The following is a 22,100-nucleotide window of genomic DNA, read 5'->3' as shown; positions in this document are numbered from 1 at the left end:
CCGGGTGGGAAATCGTTAGTGGGGAAACCGGTGTTAAAGCCTTGTGTGTTGGTTTTCTTTTCCTTTCAGTGACTGGAATGAGTCCTTTGTCCCCGTATTTAAACTTGGACCCCAAATACCTAGTACAGGTGAGAAGGCGGCTTGGTTTTGTTGTGTTGACCTCGATTTTGCCGTTTGTGTGGTTCTATGGGAAGGCCTGATGAGCCATTGAAAGGAGCGGTGTTTTTTCACAATATTATTCCTAAAAAAAGCTTGCAGTGCTCTGGCACCTAGGAGAAGAAAACCAGTTACAATATAGAGAATAAGTAAGAGTGTTGCATCAATATAAGCCTGCTGCTTATACTGACGTAGGGAGTCAGTAGGTCTTCCTCCCTACATTGAGGCACACAGTCCCAGTGCACCTTTGCTCAGATTCTGGCGGTTGTCACACCCTCCACTGAGCCCCTTCAGTTGGTAAGAGCAGCCAGAAACTCTGCTCTTTTGGAGGATTAGCTTTCTATATTGTGATGAGTTTGATCAGTTTACAGAAATGTTCAGCCCCAGACCCGATACAGGCTTTGTCATCATATGTGCTGTCAGCACAGCAGCAGCAAATTTCATTTCACTTTCTGTATGGCTATTCCAGGAGACCATCATGAATTAGAGCTTTCCATTTTATTCTACAGAATAAGGCCACTGTAATACTTACACAGCTTAATATTAATTTACGTAGCATGATGGCCTGTAGGCCACCATGAGGAACCCAGAATACTTTTAAATCCTGTGCTTTTTTCCCTTTCTCAGAGATATTAACTGTAGCTGAAAAGGTTGAAGTTATTCCAACAACAATGCATGTCTTAATGATTTTTAGTTCATATATTCTGTGTATTTTTATATACCTATTGCTTATATTATCTGAGAATATTAAACTTTGCAGAAGTAGCACAGTCATATAGTATTTGCTAATCTGTGTGCCTTTTGTTTCATGGCACACTGGGTTACTGCCTCTTTTGTAGGCAGAAAGCTCTGAATGCAGTTCTGGGGGCTGGTTTTTTATATTTATCTTTCACTAGAAGCTGTTGTCAAGATTACAACATAACATTTTGATAATGGTAAAAAACAGGGGATTCACGTCTGTTTGAAGTGGATTCACTAGCATGATTGTTTTACCTGCTACTGAGTGGCTGAAAAAATGCTAAGTGATTAGTTAGACTTCTTCTGAAAATACCCCTCTAAAGTTGTCTTGTTTAGTTAGTACAGTGTATATGGAAACATGTTACTGTTGATAGTGCGTTAACAGAGTTTTTGGAATATAGTATGTGTATACTAATTTTTAAAAGCTTGCTTTAAAAGAAAAGGAGTTATTAGCATTAGTGTCATGAGTAGCTTATAAAATAGTTCTAAAAAATACCTATTGGCCTAACACTGGAGGCTACACTTCGTGTTGTAATGCTTCTCTGCTCTTCATGTTTATCACTAGCAAGTACATTGAAATAAAAAGAAAGTATTTATTTTCTTTACTTGAACAAGTTTATCAGACAAGCTGTGGGGTCTCCATCCTTGGTGATGCACAACCATTCTGTGACTGTAAAAATTCTAGGGAAAAGACGTAGCTGATGTTTCAGAATGCAAGAACTTTACTTATTAGAGAGTTTAAAATCGGTTTGTCTGTGAAGATATGCTTGGAGGCATGAGGGTCTCCTGTGTTTAAAGACCATCCATTCACTTTCAGGGTGCAGAGGGAAAGTCAGCCTTAGTGTTGAGAATCTTACATTTTGATCCTGTCCTTCCCATAATAACAAATGCTGCAGTGGTACTCAGGCCTTGAAAACCCACTTGCTTTTTTAATCCATCAGTGCAGGCACAAAATGGTGTGTTTTCCACAATGCTTTTGTTACCTTCAGCAGGCATCAGTTGTAAAATAGCATGCCAGCCTGTGTCACAAGCCTAGGGGACGGGCTTCCTTGGCTGTTTCTCCAGAAACCCAGACGTTACGTACGGATGACGGTTGCATCACCTTGACTTTTTGGACAGTGGTGAAAACTATCAGAAATTGCTAACGAGTGTGTGCACTCAATTTCTCTAAATACCTAGTTGCAGGTGCAGTTTATCTATTTTTTCTGTATTACCATCCAGTGTTTAGTGCCAAGTATGGACTAAGAAAACCCCTTAGAATGCAATCACTGGAGCCTGCTGTTGTGGTGGTCGTATATCAGTTAAACAGGAGGTGGAAAGCACAGAAGTATAGAAGATCTTAGTTACTGCTGTAGCACCTTACAACACCATCTTGTCCACATTTCAGATTGAAAAAGTGCTTTGGCCCACCTTATCTCTGCACATATGCTAGTTATCAGCCCATTTCTCTAGATTTTCAGACCAATCTGATTTACAAGAGCACAAGCCTGTCCCTGTAAGAGAAAGACAAGTAAATTACCAACCTCGCGCATTTCATACCTGATCATCACTAGTTTTGCATATATTTCTTGCGCTTTTTTTTATGTCTTCAAAATAGGTCACTTATTTTAGTGCAAGGAAATACTTCTTTCGGTACACAGGCAGTTCTTTAGTGTCAGAGTAGTGGGAAACTTCAGTGTGTTACTGTATCAGTATAGGTTGCTCAGTGAGGAAGTAGTGCTGCATAAACAGACAACAGGAAGGTGTTTAGAGGACAGTGAACCTTGTATTGTCTGCTCCCAGGTGTACTAAGTGATTTAACAAATAGTCATTAAAAAAAAACCCAAACCAACCAATCCCCAACACAAGTTTCTTGGCTGCCTGATCTAAGTTATAAAAGGGCAGCTAGGGGGAAAAAAAAAACACAAAAAACCCCTCTCAGTCAGTTTATCTTTTTAAAGTAATTTTTCTTTCTTTTTGGAGTATACACTTAGTATCTCCATCTCAGTGCTAGTGTAGACAGGACTTTTTCAGAAGCACTGATCATATCTGTTTTTTCTTTAGTTCATTGTATGGCCTACTTTTTGAAGCAGGTACACTTGGAAAATACAAAAGTGTTTGTTTTCATTTCCCCCAGGATGCAGATGAGTTTATCTTGCCAACAGGAGCCAACAAAACTCGAGGCAGATTTGAGCTGGCCTTTTTTACCATTGGAGGATGTTGTATGACAGGTGGGTGGTTGCATTTTTCACGTTTCTCAGCTGTGCAGGTAATGCCGCTGTACTGCAGGAACTGACAAGGTTGTAAAGGTCTCGTTCTACGATTTAGTCTTACCACTGAAGTCTATTCTCAGTGTTTGCTTCTTCTAGTATTGTTCAACTTGTTCCTCTTTCTTAAAAACTAATAACTGATATTCTTCTAACTAGGGGCAGCATTTGGTGCACTGAATGGTTTGCGACTTGGCTTGAAGGAGACGCAGAATATGGCATGGTCAAAACCTAGAAATGTACAGTAAGTGTTTAATAAAAAAAAAAAAACAAAAAGAAGAAAAAAAAGAGAAGGGTACACCTTAGTGACAGAATTGTTTCTTCCAGCTTGTACAACGTTAGATCTGAACATACTGCAAAAATAAATGTATTTTTGTGTCTTTAGTGGAGACAAATGAGAGTCAGTGTTTGTCTTCATCACCTTAAGAAATGTTTTTAATTATAACAATGTTCAGTTTAAGCTTTTTGCTTTTCATTTAGTGACAATTGGGACATCACCTGACTTAAATATTTGAGAATAAATTACTACCTTGATATTTACTAGAAGTCTACTTCAAAGTCAAAACGGTGGTTTTATATATTGAAATATTCCCAGGAGCAGCACAGTTTGCTTCAAGCTATTTTTTGCTTCAAGCTATTTTATTGCACTTACCTGAGAGCGAGTTCTGTCTTCTTTGCCAAACTTCTCAAAACCAGGAAGAGATTAAAATCCAGAAGCAGGGCCTGTGTGGATTTGCATTAGGGATGACACTGGTGCGTGCTGCTGAGCAAGTGTTGCATGGTGGAAGTTGATCTGGATTACAGTGACCACAAACATCCATGGCATTCCCATGTGTTCCCCTTACCTGATGCCTTGAAAGAAAGCAAAGATAGGAGATGATGTTTTTCCGGCAGTGTGCTTCTCTTTCTAGAATTATTGGTAGTTTAGGCATAACTATAAGGAAGCTTAAGTGCCTGTGAAGAAGACCTAGAAAACTGAGGATGTGGAAAAACTGGGGGAAACTGCTTTCACTCCTACAATACTTTGGAAAAAGACATTTTTAGAGAAGGAATTTATTATTTCCTCACAGCTTGAACTGGTTCTGCTCCTTTTTAAATTCTATTTCCGTCTACTTCATCCTCTTTCTTTACCATCTCTAGAGATAGAACCAAAATATTCCCCACTCTAATTACAACTCTTCCAAAACGCTCTAGACCAACAGAAATGTATTTTATGTATTTGGAATGAGCAGAGTCAGACAAAAATGTTACTAAGCGCAGCCTTTGCTGTGTGGAGCCCAGCAGGTGGCAGTCAGTACGCACCCTGCTCTTAGTCCTTGCCTGTCAAGGGAAAGGGCCTCTTTGAAGGTCATCACCTTGAAACAGTGTTTTAAAGTCAGGGGGACTTTGCCTAGCTACAGTTCCTTCAAAATTATCCTTAATCTGCAATGGTTTGGGGTTTTTTTATCATAATTTGAATGGTGCCCTTCATCTCCTGTCATCAAATAGCTCGCAGTATGTCATGGGTGTAGAGATTGTGAATTTTCTCATCAATTCAGAATTGATATAGTGTTAACAAAATGGGGTGGGGGTTGTAATTAGGGGGAGATTGTCGATACCCTAGCCTCTTGGGGGTTTTTCCCCTCATTTCCAAATGAAGTTTTCCATTATAGTTTAGCTCATTACCTAACCCTGTTCAGTAGTGACCCATGTCTACTAATGAAAATTATAAAAAAAGATAAAATAATGGAAGATGAACTCAAATCAGAAGGAACATAATGTGCGACATTTCCATCGCTTTAAGCTATAAACTGAGTTCCAGTGGTAGTCAGCTGTCCAGAGCCATCCAGTGCCTGCGATAGTGTTACACTGCTGGGAGATAAAAATCAGGCATTTCTCCTGGCTGCTGCTGTCACCGTTCTGGAGACAGCTGATGCCAGAAAGAAGTGGCACTGGGCTTCCCTGAGAGTGCGCTGAAGATTTGCTTTCCCTCTTTCGCGCTAGTCTGGAAGCATACATGCAGCAGTACTCGGGGTGCTTCGCCTTTTGTTGGGTGCCAGGTTTGACAAACGCAAGTGCAAAAGCTGCCTCGCTGTGTGAAAAAGGAGGCTACGTATTGCCAAGATTTTTCCTTATTTTTTTTTGTCTTAAAGGGCTTTTGGTTCATTATTCCAGTTTTATTAATCAAATGCATATTGTAAATGCAGTACACCTACTATCATAAACACTGCCTCGATGTAAATACAAGGATCTGAAGGTTTTAATACCTTTTTAATTCCTTTTTAGAATTCTAAATATGGTGACAAGGCAAGGAGCATTATGGGCTAACACTCTGGGATCTCTGGGTAAGTAAACTAGTTATTTACAGAGAAAACAATTTAAAGGTGTAACTGTTTGATGGAAAAGTGTATTCTAAATTTTCATTGCAAAACCTGTCAGGAAAAACTGCAGGCTTTTTTCTTCAGGGCACGAGGGCTTTCAGTTGACATCAAAAAGGCAATTAAAGGCTAAAGTAAGGTTTGAAGCGTAAGTAGCCAAAAACTTGTAATTAAACCCCCCAAAATTTTAGTATATGACAAAATTTAGTATATTACACGTACTTTAGCTCTGGAATGACAGGAATAACTGAAAATTACAGATAATGCTTACTTGTTAATAAATTCTAGTTAATTCACAAGGCAAAGAATAAAATTGGATACTTCTGAAATGAGTTTAATAACCTAGGAAGAGACTCAGTGGTCATGTGAGCAACTGCCTGACACCTGTTTCCAGTTAAAGAGTCAACAAAATATTTATCTGTAGAAGAAATGGGATAGTGACTATAAAGATTTATCCTTTTATGATGATTGCTTAGCGAGAAAACACATGATACCACCCACTTTATGTCTACACATCACTTCTAACTAATAAGGATTAGTGAAATGAAATTCATCAAAAGCCTGCTGTGCAGGAAAAACTGTGAACTGAGGTTTGGGAGGGGAAGGGAAATAAAATCACATCAGTTGATAACTTCAGATGATTTCATAAAAGCAAGTGGAATAGCCAGTGTCCTAGAGAGTAGCCAGTGTCCTAGAGAATACAAGCTCTCTGTTTTCTCCCCTCCCTAATCTTAAGAGACTAAAGGATGCTGAGTTATTTTGAAAGGAGAGGTCCCAAACTGATGAAATTTAGAAGATCAGTGATGGAACTCGTTGCCCCATGAAGTGGTAACAGGAAAGAAATTAGCAATATTTAAATCAAAGATTACATCATGTTATAACTCAGCCTACATATATTTTGATTTTGAGAAATACATTGAAACATAGGCTAAGTAACATTTGTTATATTTTATTTCAGTTTTACTTCTAAAGAGTAGATTAGCCGACCATTTGACTCCAGCATCACCTTTTGAGGCATAGTATAGAGACCATAGTAAGGGATTCTGAAGTACAGTGAGAACGACACTTTCCATAAGAGATGTATATTGCCTACTGAGCTTTCTGGTGGGATTTTTTTTTGAAGGGGTTGGTTAGGTTTGGGTTTTTTCCTGACTTTCTGATCAAAACGTGTCTGAAAACAGAGGTGCAGGCACATGGCAGTTCAAGGTTCCAGGTTAAGTGACACATTAACAGGTTTTTTCAGCTGTGTTTGAAGAAAGATTACTCAAGAAAATGTTTGTGCATTCCAGTAACAAATTGTTATTTTCCTTATAAAATAGGGCCTCCCAAGTCATGGAGCTAAGTAGAACTTGATGTTTGGGGTGTGGTGTAACTCTGCCTTGTCGTAGCTACCAGAGAAGTTTCTTTCAAGGATCCAAACTATTTTTGCATCTTACTTCACTTGTGCAGCGTTTCTGTACCTCAAAGATTCGCTTTGTTACTACTGACAATTTTAATCATTCTCTTCCTGAACAGAGTTAGCAACATCTATGTTAAATTATTTTTTTAAATGTTGTTGAATTCAGCTTTTCCTTCCCCTCATTGTTAGTACTTCATGCTGCCAAGACAAGGTAAAATGCCACTGCCTGTGCTGAATGGAGGGAGATGCTGCTGTTGAACTCATTGACGATAATATGGTTGCTTGTGAAGGATTTACTTGCTTTTTAGCAGAAGTAAAACTTGAAATTCTTGGAGGATAAGGGATGAATTGGAGTGAGATGGTATCTTTATCACTTTAAAATGATTACTACTGTTCTTTGTCAGCTCCAAATATGATTGTATCATGAGGGGTGAGGCTGGGGGTGTCTTCTCCCCTCAGCAAAATGCATAGTTTATATGTGCATCCATACTAAAAGGGCATGTGTTTCTTTTTCTGATCCTTTCCATTCTACTCCAGCCCTTGGTAACATGATCCAAGTGCTGCTCTTGGCATTTCATTTTGGTCACACATGGGCGACCATTTTCTCTGCTACCTAGAAAGTGCTGTTGGGTTTAGTTTCACGCTAAGAAGACAGTATAAAGCCAGCCAGTACAAACCGAAACCCTCAAAAAGGTTTTTTTTTAAACAAATATGGATTAGCAAAACAGGCTTAAATTTAGGCGTATTTATCATGTCTGGAGGCAACACTAGGTGTCATGAATGTGACTATAACCAAACTATAGCTAAAAAAGGAAAAAATAATCACAGAATCATGGAATTTTAGGGGTTGGAAGGGACCTCAAAAGATCATCTAGTCCAGCGCCCCTGCCAGAGCAGGATCACCTACACCAGATCGCACAGGAACGTGTCCAGGCAGGTTTTGAAAGTCTCCAAAGAAGGAGACTCCACACCCTCCCTGGGCAGCCTGTGCCAGGGCTCTGTCACCCTCACAGTGAAAAAGTTTTTCCTAATATTTTTATGGAACCTCCTGTGCTCCAGCTTGTACCCATTGCCCCTGTCCTGTCATTGGACACTGCTGAAAAGAGCCTGGCTCTGTCCTCCTGACACTCCCCCTTAGCATATGTAAAATAGAAATAGGTTTGCAAAAAAACCACCAAAGATGGGATTTTGCACAGAATTCCACCTCCCTTTAAATAGACGAAATCTGTGCTTCAGAATAGAAATTAAATAGTTACACAGATACTAAGCCTTGCTGTCTCAGAATGGGAGCTTTAACTTGAATTTTTTAATGTTTTTCTTGCCCAGCTCTACTTTACAGTGCATTTGGAGTCGTCATTGAAAAAACACGAGGTGCAGAGGATGACCTGAACACCATAGCTGCTGGAACCTTGACAGGAATGCTATACAAAAGCACTGGTATGTTAACAAAATGTTTCTAGTTTTCCTTCTCTTGTGCTTTATCCAGGTTTCTGGGTTTCTCGTTAGTTCTTGAAATACTGTCCTGCTCTGAAAATTGGCAGCCTAGAAATAGTATGCTAGGAACCAAGATCTGTTGGTTCAAATCATCCCCTAATCCACACATTGTTTTTCACACAGCTAAGACTACTTAAGAAAAGTTTGTGCTTTAAAAAAAAACCTCAAAAATAAAATTGAGCTGAATTAAATTGGTTTCTTTTCAACTTGCAGAGGACTAACAGTAATCATGAGAGCCAAATTATGTGTTATACATATATACTGAATAAACACTCAAATGTTTACTGAGCTTTATAATGAGATTGTATAAAAGACAAACCCAGCTCATGTCATTCTTAGCCACATTTTTCAGGTGTAGCAGGAATAAAACCTATGGTTTCTCAAGTCTGTGAATGGATGCAGGCAAATGGGAACTACTCCTCAAAGTGAAAGAGGGCAGGGGAGGAATACACAGAACACAGTGTGACTGCGTCAGCGAGAACATTATTGTAAGTGGTTCATGTGATAGTACCTGGAGGTGCAAAAAGGAAAAAATAACTACCCAGAGAGAAACTGATGTATTTGCAACATTATTACGTAGCTGTTTGTCAAAACTGTTGTAGTAGGACTCTAGTCTTTGCATAGTGGTCAAAACTAACAAAGTTATTTGAGAACAGCATGGATTTAAGATTAGTTTGCTGATGCATACTGAATTGTTTGCAGAAGAGAGGGTCTGAGCTTCATCAGCAAAACACCTGATAGCTCATTTTCCAATCTTAACAACTGGAAGGATCATCTTTTTTAGAAGACTAGTGTGTACCACTGGTTGATGTTAACCACAGGAAAAAAAATCTTAAGTACCTCAGTGAAGGTCTGAGTATGAGATTCACCTGTATTTTACTGCAGAGATTATTCTAGAATTAACCTATGTACTTTTGTCTATCTAACTGAGCCTTGGTGTCTCAGAAGCATTCCTGAAGGCCAGCTTTATATATGGGGCAAAAAAGTTTGAGAAGTCTTAGTTTCCTGCTGGCCTAAACTGACCAAAACTAAAAATACTTGTCTTGAGCAGCCTTCATAAGCGCTGGCTTGTGCACCTAACCTTGCAAGAGGGCAGAGCTCTCTTATATCAGCTACTTAATTGGGATTTCATGAGTGACACACCAGATTATCAGCGACAGCCGGATAGAATAGCAGTAAGGAAGTTTTAACATTTTTTGTAGGAAGTTATTAAGAAGAACTGCCATCTAACACACCAACAGAAGGTTTCTCCTTACATTTCAGATGTACGGAGCTGGCATCACGTGCCATCTGTTGTATTTGGTGCAGTGCAACCATGGGTAACTGCTCCAGTCACATGCACAGGCCTCTGACTGTACAAAATTTTTTGTTACCGGAGCACAGTGGGACTTTTATTTTGTAATGTAAGACCTACGGAGCTAATTGTAGCACTGATAAAGGTAAATGCAGCCAATTAATCTGCATTCAGCATAGTATGGTATTTCAAGTGTGCACCATGCATATGAACTATAGTGCACAGAAGCTCAAAAGAAATACTTTTTTCACCAGATGCAGGAAATTTGGCGCAATAAAGGTCAAGGGTTAGCTCTGGAAGTGAAAAAGCTGATATTCACATCTGTTTAAAGAATTTTATTCCAATCTTTTCCTTCTTTTCTTTCATGTTCTGTCCCTCTTGCTGCTTCTCCCACGCTTTCTCTCTTGTCGCCTCATGCCAGAGTGCCCTTCCTTGTTCTGTATGGGAAAGCTTCCCTCTGATTTATGCCTTTACCCAGCATCAATACATATTTACTTAAAAAAACCCTCTTGACTATTTAAACCATATGCAAATTATCAGTTCACATCTGCGATGTGTATCAAGATTGTAATAATTTCCTCTGTTACACAGAACGCCCTGTTGTGTTGGCGTTAAAAAACGGAACATATGAAAGCCTCCAGGGACATCTCTGTTAAAAATCCCCATATTTTAGCGGCAGCTGGAAACTCCCACAGAAGACACCATTTCAAATCAAGGCTGTTCTGTAACGCACAAAGAGTGGATACAGAGTTGGAGGCAGTGCTGCTCAAACACTCAGATTTCCCACTTCCCATCGTTCCTGTTTTGTAATATTTAAGAAATGTTTAAGAGGAAACTGGATAAAGTACGGCAGGTTTTTTGTAAAGAGTCTCTGGTTCGTGTTAAAACATAGCACTGATGGAAGAATCACATCAGTAACCCCACTGCACTGAAAAATACTCTTGGGTAAACTACAAAGCCTAGATAGAATTTCTGAAACAAATTATTAAGCCTTTGCTGAATGCGATGAGCGGACATTGATAAAAAAAAATAGCAGGAAAACTTTGAAGGCTGAGACTTGTTGCCCCAAACTGGTCCCAGTTTTCATGATTTGCTCCTGTAGAGGTGTTAATCATTACCAAAATACCAGCAGTTAAACAAAAAAGGCTTTCCAAGGTCCACGCATTCTAAGGCACCTGGACAGTGAGCAGGTCCTTGGAAGGCTGCTTAATACACAGCTCATGTGAGAGGAGATCAAACAGCATGAAAACGTTGTCAGATGAGGACTGGAAATTCCCCACTGCGTTCGCTGGAAGTGGCGTTAGTCACTGAAAGTTCCCCAGGGCAAGTGACTAAAGCAGTGAAGTCCCCAGGACTTGTGAGAGACCTGGAGCGAGCCAGGCACGGTTACCTGGCCATCAGAAATGAAGCGTTAGCCAGGATCGGCCTCGCCGTGCTCTGTGGCTTTGGTTAACAGAGGTTGAACTGAGTCTGAAAGGAAAACTGAGTCAAGGAGCTTTGAAACAGCAAGCACTGATCCTGTTCGACCAAAGTGATCTCTAGCTTTCACATTTATTGGAAATGAAATTTAACACCAAGATTACTTATTATTTTTAGCCCAAAGGTAGCAAGTGCAGTGTTAACTTGTTACACTGGACTCGCAACTTTATGGAAGCTGCCTTTTGAGCTGCAACTTAAACTGAACGTTCTGAGAAGTAACAGATGAAAGAAACCCCTTTGCCTCCCTTCTCCACGGACAGAGGTAGTAGAAATGTTGTTGCAACTCAGTCAATCCTGTTTGAATTTTACTAAAAGGGAGTCTGATATGCCAAGTTCACAAGGTTGGCTCTTCTGTTGAATGAGATACTATTCTCTACTCCTCAATTTCAAGCAAAGGCAGAAATTAAGATCATAGAATTATAGAATGGCCTAAGCTGGAAGGGACCTTAGAGATCATTTTAATCCAGGCTCCTTGCCGCCAGGGACGCCACCATCCATTATGCCAACTCTTTTCTGACAAACGTTATGAAGCATAAATACTAACACATCTTAAACCAGATATTAAGCCCTCCTGCGTGCATTTTCAACCTCTTTGCTAAATCAAACATCTTTATTTTGTTTTCTCATAATTGCTTTAGTATCTGAAAGAAGCAAAAGTCAAAAAGACGGTTGTCGTTGTGCACTGTGTCACTTCTAATCCCTCCCACCACTGAAATGCTTGTGGTTCCAGTCATCACCTCACAAAGGATCTGAGGATCCTGCACTCCATGAGCAGGCAGGATCAGTCACTCAGGAAAAGGATACTGAGCTAGGCAGGACTTTGGTCTGACCCGGCATGACAACCATTAAATTCTCATCAAAATTCCTGACAGAGACTTAGGCAAAAAAGTTAAGTACTCTTTACCTGTTATCTAAGGGTTACATAGGTTGTAGATATTCTCTCAGATAATCTATTTCTTTTGCCTCTTGAGGTTAGAGAAAACAGGAATAAAAGTAGTGCTTTGGATAAATTAAAATTGTTTACTGTATGTCTGTGCAGTAGGAACCCAATACTAGACAGAGCATCTCATACTTTTTGCACAATAGCTGTTGCATAATTCAGTATAACGTGATGTGAGAAGGGAGAAAAGCGAATCCTGTGCCAGCAATAGCTGAAGGGAGTAGCTGTCATTTTAAGACCTCAAACACCACCCTGAAAAGTCAATACGTTGTGAATTAATTAAGAAAGGCTAAATGTTTTATTGCCGATAGTGAAGTCCGGCCAGAGCTAAAGATCAGTTTTGTGCCAGGCAGTGGGCAGGAGTTCAGGGCAGTTGCATTAGCCAACTACTTGGGCTAGAAAAGCTTCTTCCCTTTGGGCTCAATCTGTGGTTTTCTTTGGGCCAAACAGGTTTTGGGGTGTTTTTTGTTTCTGTTTGGTGGTGAGGAGGCAAGGAGGAGGTTTTTGCAGGCCATGCAGATATGGCTCTAGGATATGTTGGTTTTCTGCATTATGTGGGGAAAAACAAGTAAAAGCTTTATTTCTGAACTTTGAAGCTCAAGGCTGTCAGGCATTTAGAAATGAAAGCATCTCTTAAAACTTGTTAACATAACAAGCCTATGGGACTGGTAATCAAATGGTGTTTTGTGGAAGGATTTTATTTTGGGCCTGACATAAGGAAGCAATAAGGACAAAGCACAAGCAGGCACTATGGGTAGTAACTTGTTGGGGCTTTCTTTTTTATTCAGGGGCTCATGTACAGGAACCAATGCGGCCACCACGAGCAGTGCTGCCCAGCTCTGCTGAGCAGAAACAGGGAGCCAGGGTCTCAGCGCTGCTGGGATTTGCCAGGTTCTTTGCTACCACTTGCAGCAGCTGAAGCCTCCTCCTGTCAGCCAGGTGCTGCTGCCTTCCCTCAGTGAGAAAACAGGGAATTTCAATACTGTTTGCAAAGTAATTTCGACAGCTTCCGTGCTTCTGAACTTGTACATTAAATTGTACATGCTTACTGGTTTTCGAATTTAGCCTTCCCACCACAGTAGCTACAGGAAATTTTCCCCGTTTCAAGCTTTGTTGCTTCTGTGTTTAAACCATAACAGTGTCTTAGCCACAGCAGTGTGAAAGTGGAACATGCTTTTCTGGAATGCATCATGTTTCCAAAAAGAAGTTTATAGATCTCCTCAGTAATTTCTGTACCCACAGACTTTGCCCACACTTACAAGATTTCATAAAAATACCCCTGTGGAGAAGCAAGAGGAAACTGTTGCCATTTTCTTTTGACATGGGACCACCCACGTTCTCAAACAAGCATCTCGCTGATAGTTCAAAGGGTCTGGTTAGCTACCACTGAATTTGGAACAAAACTGAGATTCACCCGCACATTTGAAAAGTCAAGCCCTTTAAAGCATTTAAAAATATTTTTGTTCCTGGAGGCCCTAAAGGAAGAGAAGCTGTTTGCGTTCTGAATAGCTGAGAGAAAGACTGGAAGACAGAAAACTAATTATGACTTAACTATTACACTTCTTTTGTTTGGGATAAATATGTGAGTCTGGGTTTTCAGTTAAAGTGTTCCTTATATTTGCTTTTGGATGGTTCTTGCTTTAAACATCCCAGGAACTATCCCAGGATAGTGAAGTAACACATTCTGAAAATAGAGACCATAAAGGTTTTAAATGAAACACATGGGTTTCATGTTATTTGATATAGATAATGGTTTTATGGACTATATGAGCCAAATCCAGTGTTGAGGTGGATCATGCCACGAAGAAATGCAAAGCTGCACTATCTGGATGCCGTGTGTCCCTGCATAGTGTGTTCTGAAACCGATTTTAAACGCAGAGAAGAGGGGCAATACTCTGTGGTGAAAGGGCACAGCAGCTAAAGCCAGAGAAGTGAATTCTCATTTAGAGAGCATCACCTGTGTCTTCGGAAACTCATAGCAGCTTCTCAACTATTGTGCAAGTTGCCTGATCTCAAAGTACCTGCTTTGAGAAATGTTTGTCAGCTGGAACTTTAGGTTATCTTCCTCAGGCACGCAAGATTAGAGGCTTACAACCCTCTTTCTAGCAGGGTTTGCCAAGGAAGACTTGGTATCGGAGGCTTGCAGAGAGTGATTGCAGAAGAGGGGTGGGAACCTGTTCTATCATGCAAACACAGCTGGGATGGGAGTGGAGAATTTTAATTTTCTAACAAGGTAATCTTCTCAGAGGGCTTAACATTCCCTGCCTAGCAACTGGGCTCATTCTACAGTGCATTACTGCTCTAAGTCTGCCACAGACCTGGAGGGATTTACTCAAATGCAAATCTAACCAGTTAGGGAGGGGAAAGTTTGTTCTTTCCCTTTTCTTTGTAATTACTGTGGGTAGTTCACAAACCAGCTGTAACTGTTATAAAACACAATACTGGCAAACTTTTGTATCAGAAGCGCAGGGAAGGTGGTACGAAACACTTCTTGCATGTTTTCTCCTTGGATTTTCTCAGACTCACTCAGTAATGCACCTGTACCAACCGACTAGAGCAGTTCAGTTTCTGTTCACGAACCAGGCTTCCCCTGAAACATCTTCAGCAAAGTCCCCGAGTTGTCTGCGAGGCCTACGGACTGCTTTGGGCCCTGTGGTTGACACGTGGGTTCAGAGCTGCCACCCTCAACATGGGAAAATATTAACAATGGTTTTGTGCCGGGAGTGGAGCAGCACAGCACAGCAGCACCATATCCACCTGGAAGCAGCTCAGCTATCCAAAGTAAAGATACCTTTCCTGTGCAATCCTGTTTTTACAGAACCTGGCACCAGGCTTGATCAGCCTTCAACTTACCTTTCTTCCATCAGAAAAATAAGATTTTAAAGGGAGAGGAACTGAACCTGGGGGCTGAGGGAAGATTCTATGGCAATAGCCATTTTCACAGGTTATCTCAAATATTTGTTTTACAGTGTCCTCTAAATTTCACCTGTAGCTCTTTGCCAGAAGCTTCTTGCACATGGTTAGTTCTGTGTACCCAGCTGCAACTCCTTCATGTGAAAAGCCTTTTGTGCCACAAATTCAGGATGAGTTATCAAAAATAGAAGTGTACATTTGTGTTGCTAAATCCTGGTGCGTACACGTAGGTGCATAGGCATTATGGCTCTTCTTAGGGCTGTTATGTTCTCAAGAGTTAGGGCAGTGAACTCACTTAGGCTTATATCCCCCCAAACTCTCTCATCTTTACAGCTAGTCTGGCAATTAAATGTCTAGAAATTATGGCAAGACACGACCTCTAGTAACCAAGCTCAGCTTCTGCTTTCACTTCTATAGCTTCTTGGTTTTGTTACGTGCCTGGGCAATGCAAGTAGGTTTAACAACTCCAATGAAATCCATTTAATCTTGCAGTCTCAGTCGAGCTGACGCCAACATCTGCCTCCCTCATTACAAGCCTAAATGCAATTCTCTGAGACAGCTTTATGACCCATAATGGAAGAAAAAAAAAAATAAATCACCAATTACTGAGATAGATTTCTTTTCAAGTTTGAGGAACTCGAATGCCCCTGTCAGTTTTACCAACAAAGCAGGCAGGTTTTATCTAGCTGTCAGCAGAGACTGGCCTTGTTCTGTTACTGTACACGTTATCTAGCTTATTCCAGCTGGGCTCAATAAACATTGCAGAATCAAACTCCTACTTTTCCTGGTGTTGAGGGTCATACTCCCAGGTGTGCTTATTGTGTATTCTGGGAGCTTTACCAAAGCACTTTTTACTACTGAGGAATAGAGACATTCTGCTGCAGAATAAAAGCAACAGAAGTCTCTACTGCCCCTGTGCTCCACAGCCCTCATGCGAGGAGAGTGGAGTTGTCCTGCCATCTGACTCCCAGCTCCAGCCAAGTGCACTGGCTGCCGCTAGTAGCCAGACTTGCCCTGTGTTTTTACCTGCACCATTTTCAGAGGCTTCAAATCTTGAATGAGCAGTAAAAATAAAAAAACCCCCAACAACAAAACAAAAAAAACCAAAACAACAAACCAAGATTTCTTTTAATCACCGCGGTGACTCCATTTCTGCCATCTCGAGATGATAATTTTGATTATTAATAATAGTAAGAAGAAATAAAATTGTTCAATGTATGCCCTAGTGAATTCTTGCCAGTTGATCCCTTTCATCTGCTTTTATTTTTTTCAAAGAGTTTTAAAATGCCAAAGACTCAGAAGCAGTGTTAAGTTCTGCATAAGTGCCCCCCTGAATCGCTGGAGCCCGAGGTCACATCCCCATCAGCTGCTCTTGTGTTCAGTTATTTCCCTCCTGCCCTTTCTCCTTCCCCCCAAGCCTAGTTACAATAACCAACAAACTTCATTATTATTTCTCATCAGAAGTGCTAAACAGAGGAGTTCTTGGAGCAGGAAGAGATCATACCTATCTGTAAACACCTGTGTCGAGGACAGATGGAATAGATAAAGTAGGACTTCGGAAGAGTCACCTTTGCTTTGTGTGTTCCGTAGTGGTTCCCTTGGGCAGCAGCGCTCACAACGTTTGAGAGGGGCCATACTGGCAGAATCAGTGTCAGGGTCAGGAATGAGCCTGGCAGCGGGTTTGAGGGGAGGGTGGAATTAGCACAGGTACCCTTTCTGGAAAGTTTTTTTTTAAAAAAAACCCAAACAACTGTGTTTCGTGGAGATGCCTCTAGATTTGAACAGCTTCTTGGAAGCTGCTGTAGCTGGCCATTTCCTCAGATGCAACCTTAATGGATTTTCGTCTTGTTTGTCTCTTTCAGGTGGATTGCGGGGGATAGCGCGAGGTGGTGTCGCAGGCCTGACGCTCACTGGCCTCTACGCGCTCTATAACAACTGGGAGCACATGAAGGGCTCCCTAGCCCGGCAGTCCCTCTGAGCGGGGCAGCCAGTGCCGGGCAGAGGACACGCTTGCAGAGCCACCAATCCAATCAGTTGCAAGATCTATCTTGTGCCCTTTCCCGTTTTATTTACAATTAGCACGAAACTGAAGGAAGCTACGCTGGGAGGAACCTCCTGACGCCATGTAGCTGGACTGGCCTTTCCCTTCCCGCCAGCCGGTCACTGGAGAGGTGGCAATATCTGTTGGACCTGCACGTGAGCAGAGTGGCCACCGAGACAGTCTCCCCTGGGCCAGAGCTACGAGGCATGCTCCAGTCACACCGCCGAACCCGCCACGCTGCCCGCTGCGTTGGGCTGCCTGCGCTACACCAAGAGCGCTGCGTAATAAAGCGCAGAGCGCTTCGCTGCGGTCTGTCACCGTCCAGCGCCCGGGCGGCCGGAGCCCACGGGAACCGTCGGTAGCGAGTGGCACAGGGCAAGGCTTGTTACTCTGACAGCAGAGGGTAAAGCTGTAAAAAGGGACGTCATCATGAATAAAAAGGGTGGTACTTATGCAATAGTGTTTCTGTGCTTTGCTGTTCCTGCTGCTGATAAGACAAAAATGTGCTGCGTCCAGCGACTCTTATTTGCAGTTTTGTTTTGAAGGACCAGTGTGGTAAAGTCCTGGGGGAGTTAGTGGGTGAGGGGAAGGGAACAGACAGGCTGACTGTGTCACGATGTGAGGTGATGGTGAGGCATAACAGGGCTTGCCTAAAAAAAAAAAAATAATCTGAAAACTAAGGAACTGGCTGGTTTGGGACAAGGTACAGTTGCTGTTGCAGAACAGCTGCCAGTAGATTAACAGAACACTCCAGGATCTCAGAACTCACTTAGCCAATGGTTAAAAACCAAGCAGTATAAATTACAGAATCACGGAATGGTGAGGCTTTGAAGGGACCTCCAAAGATCATCCAGATAAATACTCCTCTCATTGCCTATTACATTTTTTTTAATTAGTGACAAGCCTTTTCCCCCAAGTACTGTTTGTAGATTATTCACAGAAAGAAGATACGCAGTAAACCTACACCTTCTCCAGCAATAAAACTGAACCACGTACCAAGCATTGTTTGCAGATAAACTGAACAGTAAGTTGTGAATTAATTCAGTAACTGGAGTCGTTGTACAACAGCTCATTCCTTCAGTTTTTAAATAATTAACCAGTTAAATAATTAAACAGGACTGAGTGTGAAGGCAGAGTAAGGGAAAAACAAGGAACTTACTGCTCAGTAGACAACTTAATGCTGAACAAGACTTTGAGTTCTCACTGCTGAAACATCGCTCAGTAACTACCCAACAGGATAAAACAAAAAAGCAGCAGAGAGGTGGTAGCTCTTACCTTCCTCTGAGAAGAAACGCAACCTTGCCAAGGAGCCTCTTTAGGAGGAGCTGACCCCTGAGACTGGCTTTTTGTAGAGCAAGGGCCCTCACTAACGAGGTTTCACAGTTGAATTCACTTAGCTTTGTGTGGATACCAGGTGCAAGCGGGTGCTTTATGCCAGCACTTACCCACATGTGGCATGAAGACAAGAGAAGGGACCTTTCCTCACCCGCTTTGTAAATGCTGTTTCTTGTTAAGCCTCACGTTCTGCTGTCTCAGTGGGCTGCGTGTTGCTGTGGTGGTGTTAGAGCTGGACCTTGCAGCACGTGTTTTGTGAGGGCTGTACCACCAAAGACACCGTTCCCTTCTTGCAAGCTGCAGACGGTGACACAGGCACCAGCAGAGGTGTCAGGTGGGACATCAGGAAAATGCATGCGCTTGCTTTGTGAGCTTGCTCTCCCCACTGGCATCAGGGAGCACCTCTCCACCCATGTCTCCTGGCCACCTACAGTCCCACATGCGTGGCCGCGCTGGAGGAAGGGCCAGTACCTGTGCTGGGGGCTGACAGCAGGCGAGGGTTGCCTTTCCAGCGTCAGGAACTTTGCAATCCATCTTCCAATTTTTTTCTCAAGACTTACTCAGGACTGAAATGTGACCCAGGAGCTTTCTGCCCCTAACTGAAGTGGGAAAACCTCAAGGCTTAACAAATGCCTTCTCTTCTTCAGGTGCACTGGAGATAATGTAGGGATAACCTTTTTAAGTTCAAACTTGCCAAAACCTTAAGGCTAGGCTGACTCCTGAGACAACTTAGCGTGTTATCTGGTCTGCAATAACCTCAAATTTCCTGGAATTGCCTGCCTCAGGGGCAGAGCTTTTTCTGAATAGCTCTTTCCTGCATTCACAATTTAATGGTGAACCATCAGTACAAAGTTGCTACTTAGAGCTGCAACCAAAACTATCTTAATTCAGTAGAAATAGAAAGAAGTACAATTAAGTTGTGAACAGGATTTGGCAAGCAATAGCCCTCCCATGCAGGATTAGCCAACTGTGAGCATGGGAGACCCGGCCATGTTGAGGAGGGGTGGTTTCTCCTGCGGTGCCAGTCACGGCACTTGGTTTTGCTCATAGATCTGAGATGGCTTTCCATGCAGTGGCAGCAAGTGGTGGAGTCCAAGATAACAAGTATACACAGAAGCTTTTTTGAATCTTGTAAAGCTGCTTTTGTGTACTTTTTGGAACTGAGAAAGGCAATTTCGCTTTCCTGACTCACCTGGTCTGTACTGCAGCCTTCACTACTGCTCAGCACTGGCCTGTCCCTGTCCCCGTCACCTCCCCTGGCCAAAGCCCGGGTGCCTGCCCCTGCTGCCCAGCAGCTGGGATGTCACAGGCCTGCAGCAGGCAGGCTCTCGGCTTGTGATGCGTCTCCCACCCAAAAGGAGCCATAAAACTCCGTATATCCACCGACACTCACGTTCCATGACCACAAAGCATTTCAGTTACTTTGCACAGAAGCAAGTTAAGGGGGATTCATTTGTCACAGAAACTCAGCTCAGGGAAGCGGGAGGTAACTGCTCCAGCTCCAGAGGGAGGGAGAGAGCAGAAACATTTCAGAGGACCTCATTCCTCAGCACAATGAAAAAAGGTCTCCAGCAATTAGCCAGAGAAGCCTGGACTAGCACTCTCGGCTCCAGCTACTCTATCTTCCCTGTCTGTGGGAGACCTGAAGTATTTCTTTCCCTGTCCTTGAAAGCTATATTGGGATACACACTCAGCAGCTCTGCATGTGGCTGTTTTTAACAAAGAACCTCTAATTCAGTTAGAATAAATGTGTGTACACACACCCACACATGGAATTCAAGGTTTTGTGGCTGAAAGGCTGCCAGGCCCAGCTGTGTGCTGTCTCGTGAGAATGTTCTTTGCGGTACAATGCAGCCTGGAGTTTAAAGGAATGGTAAAATCCCCAAGGGAGGAAAAAACGTGCAGGGAGTCTAACGTTCAAACAGCAGGAGAGCCAAAGAGGAACTAACTTCCGATTGCACAGCCAGACCAGAGGTTCTACAGCCAAGAGAGGACTGAAGGCCACCAAAATCCATGAACCTTCCTTAAGTATTCAAGAGCGATAAGACACCAACGTTGTTTTGTCTAAATCTGTACTTCTGACAGCAGCTGAGTAAAGGCCACATGATTCAGACACACCAGCCTCCCGTCCGGGGGCGCCCGGGGGCAGTGTGACCCATCCAGGGTTCCTGGTGCCAGGGTTTCCCGGCGCTGGCAGCGGAGCTCCCTGCAAGTGGATTGTGGTGAAAGGAGGAGCTGGAACGCATGAAGGCAGCACAGGGATGCTGCAGTGGCATCCAAACAGGATTCAACCAGGCAACGTGCCACAGCACTTTTTGTTAACCATTTTTCAAAGGAGACATACCACACCTTTGGTTGCAATATTTTTTTTAATGGAAAAGACTAATCAATGTTTTACATAAATATCAATTAGTGATAACGAGTCAGTTGAGTAAGTAAAGGAATACATATCCCAAGTTTTAAAGGCTCAAAATGAACTGACAAAGTAGCACACAGAGACAACTACAAGGAATTACAAGAGGTGGGCTGCACGTCAATCACCTTTACCAAGTACAACGGTGAATCAAATTAGGCTCTGACTGGAGTTGGTCACAGTGCGGCCTTGCCGTGCAGCAACAAGGACACATTCAAAGGAGAAAGTGAAATTCAAAACCACCTTTCTGCTTCCATCAGAAAGCTCTGACTATGAAAGCACCAAAGCCTCAAGTGGTCCACTGATCTTAAGCCCTTTCGGGATCTGGTTTCAAATGTGCTGTGTCCTCCTCTCCGAGTAAAAGCTTCCCTCTAACCACACCGGTTCTAGGAGAAGGGAATGTGTTCACACTGCAAAGTGATACCAAGGTTGGATCTGGCTAATAGTTTCTTTCTACGGGGTTGTAAGAACTGAAATCACTGTTATTCCCAAGCAGGCTGCAGGGACGGCAAGAAGGGGAGGCTATTTTTTTTTGAGTCCTTAAGAGGAATTTGTTAAGTGAGGAGAAACTACGTAACTTCACAGTTTTTCATGCAAACTGACAGGCATGACCCACATTTCCATCTAACACCTGCACACTCTTTGTCATGGTTTAAAATGCTGAATACCTGAAGAGGTATTGCTCATATTATATCCACAGGTGTAGGGATCAGTTACTCCACCCCAATTTCACAGGTGTAACAACACAGAAATGCATAGATTAAGTATCTTTAAAATGGATCAAACCACACAGTTTGCCAAGTTAGTGTTTCCCAATTAAACAGCATGACATCAATCTGACGAGAAGGCATCCAACTCCCCAACTACTAACTTTAAATACTATGCTGCTAAGATGCCTGCTTTCCAGTGGTTTAGTCAATGAAGTTCAATATAAATTACCTAGAACTAGCAAAGGCATACACATTTCATCTTCCAGCTTTTTCAGTGAAATTTAAATAGTTATTAAATGCTGGAGACACGGTAGGATCTGATCTACCGTTCCCTGAAAATTAACCCCCTGCCCTGTTCTCCAAGTGGCTTACAAAGTCCTAAGAAAAGCTCGCATCCAGAACTAAGTTACCAATTCTCCTGCCACGTGTCAGACCCCATAACTTCATGTCTTTCTCAAAACCTGGACTACACATACTCAGCTTGGAGATGCACTAATACAAGATGGAAACAAAACCTCTCAAGTTACCAACTCCTCGACAAAGGAAATCATTTCCAAATGCAGCCAAAGTTATCTTGCATTTGCA

At 42.3% G+C, this 22,100-nt stretch overlaps 1 protein-coding gene across 1 annotated transcript; it reads left to right on the top strand.

The window, feature by feature from the left end:
- Positions 1 to 74: 74 nt before the first annotated feature.
- On the top strand, positions 75 to 17,321 carry TIMM23 (translocase of inner mitochondrial membrane 23 homolog (yeast)). Its single transcript, XM_009876786.1, has 6 exons — positions 75 to 128; positions 3,011 to 3,104; positions 3,300 to 3,384; positions 5,406 to 5,464; positions 8,223 to 8,333; positions 16,879 to 17,321. Exons 1-6 carry the CDS (start codon positions 78 to 80, stop codon positions 16,992 to 16,994), a joined length of 516 nt encoding a protein of 171 aa, XP_009875088.1. The 5' UTR covers positions 75 to 77; the 3' UTR covers positions 16,995 to 17,321.
- Positions 17,322 to 22,100: the final 4,779 nt, after the last annotated feature.

Source organism: Apaloderma vittatum, unplaced genomic scaffold (genome assembly GCF_000703405.1).
Source record: "Apaloderma vittatum isolate BGI_N311 unplaced genomic scaffold, ASM70340v1 scaffold14699, whole genome shotgun sequence".
In the NCBI taxonomy this organism is placed as follows: domain Eukaryota; kingdom Metazoa; phylum Chordata; class Aves; order Trogoniformes; family Trogonidae; genus Apaloderma; species Apaloderma vittatum.
Note: the sequence above shows the minus strand (reverse complement) of the source record. Positions and strands in the feature narration are given on the sequence as shown.

Bases quoted from the DNA above. Each gene is read 5' to 3' on its own strand.
- TIMM23 (XM_009876786.1), top strand. From the start codon at position 78: ATGAGTCCTTTGTCCCCGTATTTAAACTTGGACCCCAAATACCTAGTA. The intron at 5,465-8,222 runs GTAAGTAAACTA...TTTCTTGCCCAG, and splicing joins TAACACTCTGGGATCTCTGG to CTCTACTTTACAGTGCATTT. The intron at 8,334-16,878 runs GTATGTTAACAA...TGTCTCTTTCAG, and splicing joins AATGCTATACAAAAGCACTG to GTGGATTGCGGGGGATAGCG.